The sequence below is a fragment of the Plasmodium gaboni genome, chromosome 12, assembly GCF_001602025.1.
Source record: "Plasmodium gaboni strain SY75 chromosome 12, whole genome shotgun sequence".
NCBI classification, from domain to species: Eukaryota; Apicomplexa; class Aconoidasida; order Haemosporida; family Plasmodiidae; genus Plasmodium; species Plasmodium gaboni.
Genome location: NC_031492.1, coordinates 4,816 through 22,391, shown reverse-complemented (window position 1 = coordinate 22,391; position 17,576 = coordinate 4,816). Strand labels below are relative to the sequence as shown.

At 17.0% G+C, this 17,576-nt stretch overlaps 4 protein-coding genes across 4 annotated transcripts; all 4 read left to right on the top strand.

Moving 5' to 3' along the window:
• Positions 1-905: 905 nt before the first annotated feature.
• PGSY75_1201100 (PHIST domain- and DNaJ domain-containing RESA- like protein) lies at positions 906-3,744 on the top strand (the record flags this gene model as incomplete). The annotated part of the gene is made up of 2 exons (XM_018786602.1): positions 906-1,118; positions 1,249-3,744. The coding sequence occupies 2 exons, from the start codon at positions 906-908 to the stop codon at positions 3,742-3,744; spliced, it is 2,709 nt and encodes a 902-aa protein (XP_018640467.1).
• Positions 3,745-6,050: 2,306 nt separating this feature from the next.
• PGSY75_1201000 (exported protein (PHISTb)) lies at positions 6,051-7,935 on the top strand (the record flags this gene model as incomplete). Its single annotated transcript, XM_018786601.1, has 2 exons — positions 6,051-6,125; positions 6,442-7,935. The coding sequence occupies 2 exons, from the start codon at positions 6,051-6,053 to the stop codon at positions 7,933-7,935; spliced, it is 1,569 nt and encodes a 522-aa protein (XP_018640466.1).
• Positions 7,936-9,894: 1,959 nt separating this feature from the next.
• On the top strand, positions 9,895-11,200 carry PGSY75_1200900 (exported protein (PHISTc); the record flags this gene model as incomplete). The annotated part of the gene is made up of 2 exons (XM_018786600.1): positions 9,895-10,041; positions 10,184-11,200. 2 exons carry the CDS (start codon positions 9,895-9,897, stop codon positions 11,198-11,200), a joined length of 1,164 nt encoding a protein of 387 aa, XP_018640465.1.
• A 2,356-nt stretch (positions 11,201-13,556) lies between these two features.
• On the top strand, positions 13,557-15,578 carry PGSY75_1200800 (serine/threonine protein kinase, FIKK family; the record flags this gene model as incomplete). The annotated part of the gene is made up of 3 exons (XM_018786599.1): positions 13,557-13,613; positions 13,778-15,328; positions 15,501-15,578. 3 exons carry the CDS (start codon positions 13,557-13,559, stop codon positions 15,576-15,578), a joined length of 1,686 nt encoding a protein of 561 aa, XP_018640464.1.
• Between the last annotated feature and the right edge of the window lie 1,998 nt (positions 15,579-17,576).

Genomic DNA, 17,576 nt, shown 5'->3' with positions numbered 1-17,576 from the left:
AAAAAAAAAAAAAAAAAAAAAAAAAATAAAAAAAAAAAAAATAAAAAAAAAAAAAAAAAAAAAAAATAAATTTTTTTTTTTTTTTTTTTTTTTTTTTTTGCTAAAATAATATGTTTTTATTATATTTTACATTTTCATATATAATTTTTTTTTTTTTTTTTCAAAATATTAGAATAAATAAGGAAAATATGTAAATATAAATAGATCATAATGTTGTGCACATGTAAATTAATATATTTTTAGAATAATAAAATATCATTATTGTAACGTTTCTAAAAAATAAAAGAAAAAAATATGAGAATATATATAATAAATATTTTATTTATATATAAAATTATATATATATTTTTTTTTTTTCTTAAAAGAGAGGAAATTAATTGTAGATTCAAATTGTATTTTTTCACATAGAAAAGGCATAATAGTATATATTTATGTATATTATATATATAATTTTTATGTTAAAAAAAAAAATAATAAAATAAAAAAGAACATATCCTATACACCTATTAAAAAAGAGAAATATAGGAATATATGGAAAATGATATATATATTTATGTGTTTATTTTTTGTATTAACAATTTATTATTTAATTAATTCCTAAGTGTATATATTTTATTTATTTATTGAAATATATATATATATATTCAATATGTTTACAATTTGAAATTCTTTGTAGATGATATTTTATTTATGAATTTCTTATTTTTTTTTTTTTTTTTTTGAATTATCAAATTAGATATATATATATATATATATATATATATATTATATGTATTTTTATTTATATATTTGCTTTTTTTTATATGTAAAATATGGAGAGGATGATTTAAAAAAAATAGTAATTATAATAGAAAAATAAATAATATATTTTTTTTATTCGTTTTATGTGTTAAAATTAATAAAATATGCAATTTTTTAATAAATCATATATTAGTTTATTAAGAATTCTTGTGAATATCAAGAATAATATAAAAGAGGATTATAAATATACCGCACATGTGGATTATAACAAAAAAAAAGAAAAAAAAAATATTAGAAATGAATATAATTCTTTGAATTCCCCAATTTACATAAGTAGAATTATATATATTATTGTAATATGGTATTTTATACTACTGGTAATTTTATAAATATATGTAATATATTTTTTAACGAATAAATAATTAAATATAAATATAAATAAATATATGTATTTATATATACACATATAATATAATATATATTTTATAATTTTATAATTTTTTGTAGAATATATATATACCTAATAATAATGAATACTATGGGAAAGCATACAATTATAAAGACAAAAGATATTTAAGTGAAGCAGAAACTCTAAGTACTTCAAGGAGTAATATTAATACACCCTTGACTAGCGATTTCATGTCTTTGTTATATAAAACATCTCCTTGTATATTAGATGAGGTTTTTGAAAATAAGGAAGAATATATGTTAAAGTATATTCAAGAAATATTAGGTAGTTTAAATAAATATATGACATGGAATAATTATGGTTTAATATTACACATGGATGATTATACTCCGGTTACCTATAACAATAAAGATATACAATTAGATAAAAAAGTTGAAACGATATGGAAAAAAGGACAGAAAAGGATACAGGATATCAAAGATAATTGGGATGAAGTAATGTTAAATGAAAGATCAAAATATAATAATACAGTAAAAGAGTTAAAAAGCTATTATGATAAGTTAAGACTTCGAAGGTCAATATTAGCAAGAGATTATGACTCTATATGGAATGATTATAGTAAATTTTTTTTTATTATTGAAAAAAATATGAAAACAGAATTATATAAACTTTTTAATGTATGGTATTATAAGAAAGAGTTATATATGGATGAATATCGAAAATTAGTAAATTCCTGTAGAATTGCTTGGAAGGCTTTATCGAATCATTTAAAATATACATTAAAAATGACAATGATTTACGATATAGAAAAAATGAATCATATAAGAGACGCAGATTTTAAAAATGCTATTATGTATTTATATTTAAGAAAAGATGATGATGATGATGAATATGAATATACAAATAAACAAGGGAATGGAAAAAAAAGGAAAAAAAAAAAAAAGAAAAATGAAGAAGGATTTTTTTATAATTTTGGTTGTTTTTGTAGTGAACCAAATAAAAATAAAAAAGATGAAGTATCTATTTCACCATATAGAGATTTTAATTTATCAGCCGTAAATTATTTAGAATGTTGTAGAACAGCTCGACATATTGATAAAGAAAATGAAGCCCATTCTCGTAAGTTTAATGAAGATACTATGACAGAATTAGGAGACCCAATAGATACTAGAACGTCACAAAAATTGAAAAAATTAAGAGAATTTGAGGAAATGAAAAAAAAAGATAAAAATAATAGTAAATGTGGTTCCGATGATGGATCGTTTGAGGAAAACAATGAATCTGAGAAATCTTCAGTAAACTCAAATCTTTTCACATATACTGAAAAAGTTCGTACTACTAATTCCAGTATACATTATTCTTTAGATATAGAAGCAGAAGAAGTTTTATTAAAAAATAAAAATAAAGAGCATAGTATGAATTATTTATTAAAAGATAATAATTATAATGGTAGTACTGGGAATAATGTATTGCCTGTTAATACGATATATTATGAAATATTAAATGTAGATACAAACGCAAAATTAAATGAAATTAAAAGTAATTATTATTATTTATCCTTACAGTATCATCCTGATAATAATATAGGAGATCGTATAGCTAAATTGAAATTTCGCTTGGTGAGTGAAGCATATCAAGTATTATCTGATGACGAAAGAAGAAGAATTTATAATAAGCATGGATTAAAAGCAACAGAGAAAATGTTTTTAATGGAACCGGGGCTTTTATTTATGATAATGTATAGTTTAGATGAAATGTCTCATTATGTTGGTGACTTAAAATTATTTTATTTTATTAAAGAAGCTTTTGAAAAGAAAAAACGAATAGAAGATATAGAATCACCATTTGAAGATATGGATATAAAAATGGAATATGAGCAAAGAAAAAGAGAAGTAGTTTTAGCTCTTTTGTTAAGAGATAGAATACAACCATTTGTAGATAATAATAAAGAATGGGTTTCTGAAATGGAAAAGGAAATAAAAAGCTTACTTGAATCTTCTCATTCTAATTCTATTTTAGGATCCATAGGATGGACATATGAAAATGTTGCAACTAAATATTTAAGCGAGGTAAAATCAAAATGGAGATTAAAAGAACCAATGTCAAAATATAATCCATCTTTTAGACATGTAAATAGATCTAAGAGAACAAAAATGACTAAATTGCCATCTAGGGTATGTGGAATGTATAGTTGTTCCTCTGCCTTAATATCACAACAACCTTCTATGGACGAAGCAATTTCAAGTGATAAGGATAGTAATGTAGGAAGTGAAAGTATTTATAATATTGATAATATGCTGTCCGAAGAAACATTATCCTTGTTAGAAATAGATGAAAATAAATATTTTGGATTTATGACAATGCATATTCTAACATTAATTTTATGGGATATAGAAGAAACTACTCAATATACTGCTACTAGAGTTTTAAGAGATGAGGGAGTTGATGAAAATATAAGAATCAAAAGAGCAGAGGCATTACAAATTCTAGGAAAACTAATGCAGAAATGGTCATTAAGTGTTAAGAATAAAAAGGAAATAAGTGAAAAGGATATAATTGAAATTATGAACAAGGAAAGAGCTTATAATATATAAATATAGTAAATAAAAACAAAACAATATAATATGAATAATACATAAATAAATAAATAAATAAATATATATATATATATATATATATATATAACAATTTGAGGGTGTTTATATATATATATATATATATATACTGACATTTCCTTTATTTTATTATTTCATCATACTGTCTATTTATTTTATATACTTAAAAATGATGAATATTTTTTAGTGATATAAATAATTAATTGTTTTATGTATCTTGTTTTGTTGATTATAATTATATTTTTATTTATTTGTGCATTACTACTATTAATATAATGTAAATATTCTTGTATAATTATTTAAATGTATATATATTATGGAAAAAGTCTATAATAATGTGCATTATTTATAATTAATATGCGAAATTAAAAAAATGTTTTTTTTTTTTTTTTTTCTGTTTTACATAAGATTTTTTTGTTTTTTGTTTAGTTTTTTTATTCTACTCTTAATTATATATATATAAATTTTTTTTTTATTATTATATATCTTCCTTATAAAACGTATATTTTTCAAATAACATTATAAATATAAAATATGAACTAATTTATTTTATTATAAAAATATTATGTAAATATTTATTACAATATATATTGGCTTATTAGAAAATTGATACCACTCTTGGAAATTATTTATATATATTTTTAAAAATATATATATATATATATTATTAATATATATTAAGCAATTAATATGGTCATTATTATTAAATATACATATATTCCCCTCAACAAGAAAAAAAAAAAAAAAAAAAAAAGAATAAGAAAAAAAGGAAAATATTTTCTTGTGTAATTTTATTAATAATGCATTATTTATCTATATATATTTTTTTATGAAAAATAATAATTATAAAATAATTAAAAGATCTCCTTGTACAAAAAAATATTTTCTATTTTAAAAAAAAAGAAAAAAAAAGAAATGTACAAATATTTTTTAGAGTATACACATATGAAAGAAAGATTAAAATAAAAAATATAATTTAAAGAATTTCCTTAAAAAAAAAATAAATATATTTATATTATATAGGGATAAAAAAAAAAAAATTAATAAAAATAAATTATGATTACATATATTATATTACATATATTTATATATTCAATAATTAATTACTAGAAAAAAAATAAGAATTTTAATATATTTATTTATATAATAAAATTATATTATTATATATTGTTTCTTATTTAAATAAAATAAATAAATATATATATATATATATAATTAATTACTAGAAAAAAAATAAGAATTTTAATATATTTATTTATATAATAAAATTATATTATTATATATTGTTTCTTATTTAAATAAAATAAATAAATATATATATATATATATATAATTATATTAATATGTGCAAATGTTGAAAATTCCATATAATTCAAATTCATAATAATTTAAAAATGTTGATAAGGATGGAAAAAAAAAAAAAATATATTTAATATATATATATATATATATATACCTAAATGAGAAAATGAATAAATATCAAACCGTTTTGAATAATATTTGTTGTATTAATTCTATTAATTTAAGATTAGATCAAAAAAATAGAAAATTAGTACCTCTTTATATTAAGATACTAGATACATATAGTTCTTATATTGCACATATATTTTTATATTCCCTCTGGAAAATATAATATTGAATAAAAAATTGATTAATAATTGATCGTGAATATTTAATTATACAGTTATAACTATATTTTCAATATATTTTTTATTATGTATAAAATTATACATATAGAATTATATTTTTTATACCTTAAAAAAAAATTGGAAAATTGAATTTTTTTTTTTTAAATGTAATAACATAAATATGTATATAATATATATGTAATAGGAGGAAAGGGATTGTTTTAAAATAATTAAAAGGTGTATTTAATTGATTAATGTATAATATTATATAATGTTCCATAAATTGATATTTTTTATATTCTGAATTTTTTTAAAATATCTTATTAATTTTTTATAATTTATGTATTAGAAACATAAAAATAATAAGCAAGAAATGCTTATATAAAATATTATATATATATATTATTCTGTGTAATTTTTTTTTTTTTTTTTTTTTTTAGAGAATTTTAGGTTTAGTATATATTTTTATAAATTTTTATAATTTTTTTTTTTTTTTATTATTATTATATTATATGTTTATTTATATATAGATATATAATTTTTTTTTTTTTTATGGAATTTTTTTAGAAAAAAATTAAAATATAAATTACATAAATAATTTATTATATAATTTTTAGTAATTATATTTGTTTAATTTTTTAAAAAGAAATATAAAAAATGTATAGTTCTTTAAGGTCTTTTCTTTCTCGTAAATCTATTTTATCTGTTATAGGAATTCTTGTTGCATTTTTGGTAATAACAATAATATAATATTTGATATATAAAATATTAATCTTTTTTTTTTTTTTTTTTTTCAAGTGTATAATAATATATTTTTTTGTATATATTATGTGTGTTTATCATTATATATTTATATTTATTTTGAACTTGTTAATGAGGCACCTAAGGTGTATATATATATATATATATGTATAATACATATTTATATATATATTTATACATATTTATATATATATATTTTTACATAATTATATATATTTATACCTATTTATATATATTTATACCTATTTATATATATTTATACATATTTATGTTTATATTTTCATAGAATAATGGCAGTGTCGAAAACGGAGTATTTTCTGAACACGGTTTGAATTCAAGATTTTCAAGAATATTATCTTCAGCTAAACTTGGAAGTGAATATGATGTTTTAGACTTATCTATGCCCTCAGTTGTTAGTGTATTTTCCTTAGGTAAAGAAGAAATGATGTCTTTGTTAAAAGAAGTATATGGACAAACAAAGAAAGCCAATTTGAGTGATGAAGAAAAAATTATTAAAGATATAAAAAAATACAGAATAAGTTGTAACTATAGTGCTATACCTTATACAGATGAATTTGGTGTTGTTGTTTATAACAAAACAGATAAGGAATTAGATGCTGATTTGGAAGGTTTAAATGAATTATCTGAAACATTTAGAGATGATGCTTATAATCACTGGGTTAGAGTGATGAAGAATGAAGAAAATAAGTATTTTGAAACTTTTGATGATTTAAGTACTTATTACGATAAATTAAAAGAAGAGAATTTAATTTTAGATAATTATAAAGATCAAAAATTAAATGAATGTATTACTGCTGTGCAAACAAAAGCACAAAAGCTTTTACCAGGCTTAACAAAAATATTTGAAGACTGGGCTAAAGATCAAACTTTATATAAAAACGAATTCGAAACATTAATCTGTTCAGTAAGAATTGCATGGAGAGCTCTTACTAACTATACTCTTTATGAATGTAAGAAAATTTTCGTTAGAAATTTAGATGAAGTTGAAAAGGCAGAAGAAGAAAAAAAATCAAAGAAAAAAGAAGAGAAAAAAAATGAAAAGGAAGAAAAAACAAGTGAACAGAAAAAAGAAGAAAGCAATACTAAAAAGAATCTCAGAAAAAAACCACAAAATGTTGGAGATAATTTTGATGAATTTTTAGATATGAAAGAAGCTGATGAAATTGTTCAAGATGTATTACAAGAATTTGTAGAAGGAAAGAGCTCTGAAGATGAAGATAAAGAAAAATATGGAGAAAAACTTGATGACTATGATGATGACGATGAAGATGACTATGATGATGATGAAGATGATGACGATGATGAAGATGCTGACGACGATGAAAGAGGTGTATTTAAAATAAAGAAAGATGAAACAGCTACAATTAAGAAAGATATTGAAGAACTAGAAGAATTTGTCTCAGTAGAAGACATTACTAATATAGCACTTAAAATAACAACTAATGAAAAAAATAAAGTATCTATGCTCAAAAAGGAATTAAGTGATTTCCATCGTAAACAATGTGAAAAACATAAAGTAAAAGTAGAAGGTTCAAGAGGAGTATTAAAATCATGTTATAATATGATAACAAATGAATTTGAAAAAGTACAAGGATCACTTAATAAATCTTTCTTGTCCATATTAATGGCTAATGTATTATCCAAGAAAGATGCTGAAAAATACTTTGATAAGTGTTTCAATACTCATGAAGACTTCAGAAAAAAAATGAAAGAGACATGTGAACAAAAGATAATTAAATATTTCAACTATGAAGATTAAATTATTTTTGTAATGAAACATTAAAAAAAAGAAAAAAATATATTTTTACATGTAATATAACGATATATTTCTATATATGTGTAAATTCTATTTATATATTATAATTTCTTCATAAAATGAATTATAATAAAAATCGGATAATTTTAAGTAATACAAAATTATAGTTAATTATATTTCCTTCTTTGATTTTTGTAAATGTCTACAAAGGGAGTATATATATATATATATATATATATATATATATATATATATATTTATATGTATATATATATATATATATATATATATATATATATATATATATTTATATGTATATATGTATACTTATATGTATTAAGAATATTTGTTATTTTTTTATTTATTATTATTATTATTATATATATATACATAAATATAGAAAATAATAAAACTTTAATGTGTTTATTTTTTAATTAATATTTCCTATTTTGTGATCATTTATAATAATGACAAAAACTATTTCTTTTTATTATTAATTCATTATATATATATTTTTAATACGTTATCCATATAACATATACGTTAATAATGTATAAGACAAAATATATATAAAAACATAAGTATATATATTTATATACTATATTTTATCCGTCTAACTTATAAATTAACACACATAAATATATCATAAAATAGTGGTTATAACTAGTTATATATAAAAGAACTTATAAAATTTTTTTATTAATTCAAATTGATTTTATATAGTATATTAATAATATACGGATATATAATAGAAAGGAATAATTAATAATATATATATATATATATATATATAAGTAAATTAAAACATGTTTTCTAATATATATAAAAAAAAAAAATAATAATATCAATTAAATTAAACATTTTACCATATATTACTAATAAAGAATAAAATGTTTTGTTAAAATATAAGATGTTACCACAGAATAGGTATATAATATATATAATATAGTTTAATATTTTATTTATTACCTCTATACTATTTAAATATAAAATTAATGTAATGTTTAATTTAATCTTATTGTACAAAAATAATGTTATTATTATTTTTTTTTTCTTTTATAAATTATTTATAATGTATATTTTGAAAACATTTAGTTATTTATTATTATATTATATTGTTTCCAAATTGAATTATAATATATCATATATTATATTAATATTTTTAAGCAATGTTGTTTATTATATTATTATATAATTCAAATTACGTTAAAATGTAAAAATTATTAAAATATTAAAGAAAAAAAAAAAAAAAAAATTATGTAAAACACTGGGACAATAATATATTATGTTATTAAAAAAATAAGAGAATAAAAAAATATATATTTTTTATTATTATATACGTGCATACAGCATTGTAGTAATTCATAATATTATTTTTTGTATGCTATACAAAAAAGTAAATAACATATATATATATATATATATATATAATTTATTACTATATTGCTTATTTCGTCTATATTTAATATATATGAATTACTTCGTTCTTTATAAGCACAAAAGTACATTATTTATTTATATATTTAAATTTATTTATTTTATTAATTTATTTATTATTTTTTTCATTTATGGTTCTGTTTTTTATAAACATTGAAATTAAAAAAAATCATAGTAATAATAAAAATTAAAATACAATTTATTAAGACGTTTTATGTAATTAATGTATAAATAAGAAATTTATATAAAGTTTTAAAAAAAGCATTACCTGTACATTATTTGTTATATTTGTTTATTTTATATTTTATTTTTTTTTTTTGTTATGCATGTTTACATATTTGAATAAAAAAGGAACATATTGGTTTATATTATTATATGATGTATTATGTTTAATTTGATGAAAAGATAGAAATATATTTGGTTATATGTGGTTATTGGTTTTTAGAATTTATAAATGAAAAAATATATAAAATTTTTGTTTCTTGAGTTTTAAAATATTCCATAAGAAGTTTTTATCATATGCATATGAATGATGAAAATGTTAGGAGAAAAGTTTGTAGAACGTTGCAACATATGGGAGGATGTAATATTTATATAAGAAGAATATATAGGTCATTAATAACTTTAAAACCAAGAGGATTTATTATAGCAATAATATATATTATATATATAGTAATAAAAAAATATAAATAAATAAATAAATATATATATATATATATATATATATATATATATATAAGGTACTATAAATATTATCATGTTTATATTTATACATTTTATTTTATTAATTTTCCCTCTTTTTTTTTTTATATAGAATGTATTATGTATTAGTGAGGAGAAGAACATATGGAAGTTTGAATTACATAGAAAATATTCAAAAATATTATGTGAATTGTATACAGCTAATAGAGTTTATTTTAGAAATAAGAACGATAGATCAAATTATTCTGGTAATAATAATAATATATATGTATATAAAGATCTACATATAGGTAATTTTGAAGATGTGGATGATTTTGAAGATGAAGATGATTTTGATTATGAAATTATTGTTGAAGATGATGATGATTATGAAGATGAAATTAATTTTGCAAATGAAAATATTTTAGATATTTATTACAATTCACAAAAAAAAGACAAAATTGACGGTAAAAATAATTTTTCTGCTGAAGATAATTTTGAACGTGAAAGTGATTTTGATAAGTATGACACTTCTGAAGTTAGTAAAATAAAAGTAGAAAATGAAGATAATAATATAAATGAGGTGAATAATTTTAAATTGTTTAGTAAAAATAAGAAAGTATGTGATAATAATGGTAATATAAAAAAAGAAGAAGCAATTTTAGATTTTGATAAGTATTATAAAAATAATAGATTACATATATCAAATGATAAAGATTTAATGGAATATATAAAAAATAATTATGGTAAAATGACTATTGATGATATATATGTTATATATTTTTATATACATGAAAATGAAAGAAAAAAATATATGAACATGGAATGTCAACTATTTGTCTTTTGTGAACAATTAGCAAATAAATATAATATAGAATATGATTATATGTTAAAAACATGGAAAAAAGCTTTTAATGATGTTCATGGATTTTTTTTGGATAAAGAAAAAGGATTTTATAAGAAAATTCGAAAAATTAAAGATGGTAAATCTCATAATTTATTACTCTCTATAAATTTATTAAAAGAAAAATGGAAAGAATTCAGGGATATAATGAATAACATATGGAGAGAAAATTTTTCAGATAAATTCAGGAGTCATTCTAAAAAATATTTGAAAAAAAAGTATGATATTAATACAAAAGGTTCATAAAAAATGTCATATTATAAGTATATTAAAAAAAAATATATGTATACATATAATATATATATATATATATATATATATATATATATATATATATATATATTATAATAATTCATGGATATATATTTTTTGTATTCATTTCCAAATAACAATTTTATGAACATTAAAAAAAAAAGAATTAAAGGGAAATAAACACAAATGTATAAAAGTTTTTATACATCATACATATTCTGTATAATAAAATTATAATTTGGTTTCTTTTTTTTTTTTTTTTTTTTTTAAATTGAAATTGTTAATAAAATATGAAAATAAATAAAAATTTTTACAATTTATTCATTTAGTTTTTTAAATTTACTTTATGTCATTGCATTATAGGACACACATATAATAATATATATGTTTTTTTTTTTTCTCTTTTTTTTGAATACTTTTATAAGTTTTAAAATTTTACTTTTTATATCAGTTAAAACATAATTCGTTTGACTTTTAAAAAATAATCTTAATCATTTTATGACAAAAAAAATATTATTGTTAAAATCATGTACATATAATTGAAAATTATAATAATCATACATAAATATAAATAAAATAAAAAAAAATAAGTAATATATATATATATATATATATATATATTAAATTATATTACAAATTATGATAAATTAACACTTTTTTTTTAATGATGATAAAAAAAAAAAAAAATTTATTTTTTATAACTTTTATATATATTATATGTAAATATTAAAAAAAAAAAAAGGGAATTATATTTTTCTGTAAAGCCAAAAAAAAAAAATAATAAAATAACATATTGTTATTTTGAGGTATAATATAATTATAAAAAATGTGTTTTAATTTTTTTTAAATTTTTTCTTATTTTACATATAAATATATATATATATATATATATATATATATATAATAAAAATAAATTTATTATTATTTTTGTATTCATATTAGTATATTTTATAAAAAAATTGCTATGAAAATAAATACTTTAATAATATATATTATAAATATATTATAACATATAATATATTTATGTATTTATCTTGTATTTATGATGTTATTTAAATAATATTAATATATACTATACATTTTTTGGTTACAGTTGCAGGAAAAATAATAAGTATTTAAAATTGTTGTTCTTGATAATATATATATATATATATTATTAATATAATATAAATAAAATATTTAATTATTATAATAAAAAATAAAATTAAGTGAAATCTAAATAGAATTATTATAAAAAAATAATTATAAGAAAAATAATATATGATTTCTTAATATATTAATTTTCTGTTTTTATAATAAATTGTTTGTTTTAAAAAAAAATATACAATAGTATTATAAAAATTATGTATTAAAAGTTTAATATTTTACTTTTTCTCAAAACGAATAATGCTTTTTTTTTTTTTTCTTTTATTTTAAAAATTTATAAAAATGAGAAAAATACACATAATATATTAAAATATAATTATACTGTTTTTAAAAAAATTAAATGAAAATATAATTTTGTATTTAGTCTTGTTCTGTATTATATATATTTATATATATATGTATATATATAAATATATTATATAATTCTAAAGAGACTGTTGTAATATATAAACTATTGAATACGGGTTCGCAAAAATTTTTGACGTTGCAAAAGGTTATTATTGATCATATGATATATATAATTATAATTTTAAAATAAAAAAAAAAAATATATTGAATGTATATTAAATAGAAAAAAGTATTATATTATTTTATGTATTTTTTTTTTTTTAAATATATCTATATTAATATATTATATATATATATATATATATATATATATATATATATATATATATATATATTAATATATCATATATATATATATATATATATATATATATATATATATTTATTTATTTTAATTTTTTTTTTTTTTTTTTTTTTTACGAATTTCTTCTATTTGATTTTAATATATATGTATGATATTATTAAAAATATATTGGTTTATGAATTAGCATGTTTTTAAATTCCAAAAAAAAAAAATGAAAAGAAAATTGAGTACTTAAAATAATTTATTAAAAATATATATATTATATATATATATAATATGAATTGTTCGAATTATTTTATATATCGTAGGACCACCAAATAATAAAAATATATTTAATATGGACATTTTTTCTTTTTCTTTTTCTTTTTCTTTTTCTTTTTCATTTTAATTTTTTTTTTTTTTTTTTTTTTTTTTAATATATATTTAATTCTAATTTAACTAATGATCACATCAATATAGATGAATTTTTTTTTTTTTTTATTTTTCTAGGTCTTTAAAAAAAATTATACTATGAAAAGAATAAAAGGCCAAGAAAATGTATATTTAAGAAATATGTTCTGTACAAAATCTATGTTATATCTTTTATGGTTATTTTATTTGTTGTTCTTGGTAAGATATAGATAAAAATATTTTAAATATATGAATGTTTATTTATTTATTTATTTATTTTTTTTAAGTAGATCGTATCATATAGTATTAATATAATATTTTATGAAATTGTAAATTACATTTTATGGTAATATATATATATATATATATATTTAATTTTACAGAATATTGGGTTTATAAAATTTAAGACATTTCAATCATTAGTTTTATTTGATAGACCTTCAAAATGTTTAGCTGAAATTGATAATTATAACTTGAACCATGATAATGACAACGATACTAAGTTGAATAGTAAGGAGGAATTGGGAAATATGAATAACTGTAATGTAGAAGATGATGAATTTAAAATATCTAATGATAATATAACCAATAATGAGAAAATATTGTGTAAAAATGAGAATATGTCAAATGAAGAAGAGTATAATAATGAAGAACAGGAGAATGAAAAAGGTACAAGTAATTTATTTAATACGTCAAATGTTGAGAATACAAAAAGTGTTGATACTTATGAATGTATATATAAATATGGAGAAAATAATAATATAGTATGTATATCTAATTTAGAAGAAGAAGAATCGAAAGAGAATTATATATATAATTGGTATTTAGGTAAAAAAACATTAGCAAACCTTTTAGGTTTTTCAGAACATTTTAACATAAATGGGGTAAAATATTCAGATTTTGAATTAAAATCCATTCCTATAATTGGTGATGGTAAATCGAAAGGTAGGGTTCAAGAAATGTTTAAAACAGTTATCCCTTCATATGATGGAGAGAATAGAAAGGAAATAAAATTATTTATAAAAAGAATACCTATTGAATGGTGGATAAAACAATTTAATTTAATGGAAAAGTATAATGGAGAATATTTAGAAAAAGCAGAGAATTATGTTATGGAAGCAATTGCATTATCTTTTTTAAGTGAATATCATCCGGGAATTGCACCTAAATTATTAAAAATATTATATGATGGAAAAAATATAAATGAACATATATTGGAAGATTATAAATTTAAAGATATATATGAATTTAATGATTTATTAATTGAAAGATTAAATAACGATATGGATGGATATGTTGTTATGGTTTCTGAATTTTTTGGTGAGGATTTATATGATTTTAATAAAAGATTTAAAAATGATATATCTTCTGTAAGACATACTGATAAATTCAAAAAAGATATAGTTTATAAATGTTTAAATATATTAGTAAGATTACATAAGGCAGGTTTGAGTCATTTAGATTTAACTGCTGAAAATGTATTAATAACAGATGATTATGATATACGTATATGTGACTTTGGTAAATGTACACCTATTTATTCAAATAAATTAAGACATTTAGATAAAAAAAAAAAAGAAAAAATATACTTTTTTGAATCATGCGTACCAACTATAGGAAAACGGGAATATACACCAATAAGGTGTTGGAGAATTATAAAAATGTTGAGAAAAAAAAAAGTTATAGATCCCTTTGAACATGTGAAATCGATTACTATCCAAAGGTTTAGAAAAAAATATTATTTTAATGTTTCACAAGCTGATTATTTTATGCTCGGAGTTTTATTCATATGGATTTGGAACTGTGGACATATATGGAAAACAACCTTTCCATCTGAATGTGTAATGTTTTCAAAATTTGTTGATAATAATATGAATTTGGATTGCTATTCGTCAACATGCTTATGGCCAAAAGATTTAAAAAATATAATTAAGGTAAATTATAATATAATAAAAAAAAAATTAACTTGAATGAAATGTTCATGAAGATGTTATGAATATTTTTATCATATTGTTATGAAAATATATATATATATATATATATATATTTATTTATTTATTTATTTATTTATTTATTTATTTATTTATTTATTCTTTTTATCTTTAGGTATTGATGAAAGAGGAATACAGTGAAAAATTGAATATAAAAGATTTAATGGAACACCCATGGTTTCATGAAAAATAATCAATGAATATATATTAATATATATTCTATGTTTATGTATTTTATTTATTCTTTTATATGCTTATTATTTTATTTTATTTTTTTTGTGTATCTTATTATATATATATTTTTTATATATGTTTAATAAATTTTTTATTAAAAAATAAATATATTTTATTAAAATAAAATTTATTATATATTTGTATTATGATTAAAGTTAATTAATTTATATATTTTTATCTTTTTTTTTTTTTTTCACAAGTTTTTTAAATTTATAAAAAATTTAACATAGTTCTATGAAAAAATAAAAATTTTATGACGACATAATTAAATATTTGTAGATATAGTATTAATATAATTAAATGCACATCAATGTTACATGAATATTTTTAAAATTACAATAAGTTAAATGGTTTTGTAATGAAAATATTAAAAACGAAAAAAAAAAAAAAATTACTAATTTCATAATATTATTCTTCTGAAAAATCTGTTATTTATGTTTTCTTCACAAAATATTTAGAAAAAGAAAAATTAAATAATGTATATTTAATATAAACCAAAAATTACATTATGTAATACTTATAAACGTATAATTATGTTTTAAAAAAGAAGCATACATAAATAGGCACATCAGTTACATATAATATATATTATTAAATAATTTAATTGAGCATTTTATATTTTCACAAAAAAGTACATATATTAATAAATGTATAATATATTTTTAATTCCTGTTATCCGGTAAAATATTCTGAAGTTGTACTTTGTAGAGATTTGTTAAATATATTTTATGAATTTTATAATTTATTTTTTTTAATTTTTTTTTTTTAATGTTTTCTTCTTTAATTTCAAAGGAAAAATTATATAATGTATATTATAAAAATAGTATATTGAGGAATTCCCCTTGATATATAATATTTTAATAATACATTTATTATACTATTGTTATAGATATTATTATAAAATGAATATGGTTGTTTTATTATTAAGCGAGAAAAAAATAGTAATATGAACAATAGAAAAATGTGTAGAATATATCATTTACATGATAAATATGAAAAGGAAAAATTATAATATGATGTTGTAGTTCTTTCAGGTTGTTATTTTTATGAGTATATAATAATTAAATGATATTTGTGATATTAGGTGAATGGAAAAATAAAAGAGGTTATATAATTTCTATTACATAAATGTATATATATATATATATATATATATATATATATAAAGGTATGATGATGATGAATTTATCCCTTTTCATAGGAAGGAAAATAATCCCTTTATGAAGTATTGAAAATGAAATATAGTAATAATTTTCAAAATTTGATTAAGAAATTTTTTTTAAGCTGAAGATATAATTAGCTTTTTCCAAAGTTTTATATAATTTCTTAAAAAAATTAAAGAAGGTTTATATGATAATCATAAAAATAGTTTGAAATTGATAGCATACTGTAAAGAAAGAAAAAATAAATTTATATGAGATAACTTTTTAAAAATTAATATAAATTAATTTGTATTTTTTTTTGTGAATCGTAAAATATATTAAGATGCAATTAGAATAATATAATGATAGGCATTAATAAAAAATAAATAAATAAAATCATAAAATTAATTATATATATATAATAATAATAATAATAAAGTTATAAAAGTCAAAAATTTTTATTTCAAATTTTATGTTCATATATTTTTCTTCTTAAATTTCAGATATTTTTAATAAAAATGTATATATATATATATATATATATATATATATATCACTTTATTTATTTTATTTCCTACGACTTTTTTTTTTTATCAAAGCATAAATTATAATATTTCTTTTAAAAAAGAAAAAAAGCATATATTTATTCTAATAAATAAATATAGTTATATTTATTTTCAATGATTAAAATTATTATATGTTCTTTTTTTTTTTTTTTTTATTTTTATTGTATTATTTTATTTTTTATTTTTTTCCTTTTCTTTTCTTTTTGATTTCATATTTATTTATTTATAAAAAAAATTTTTTTTAATTTT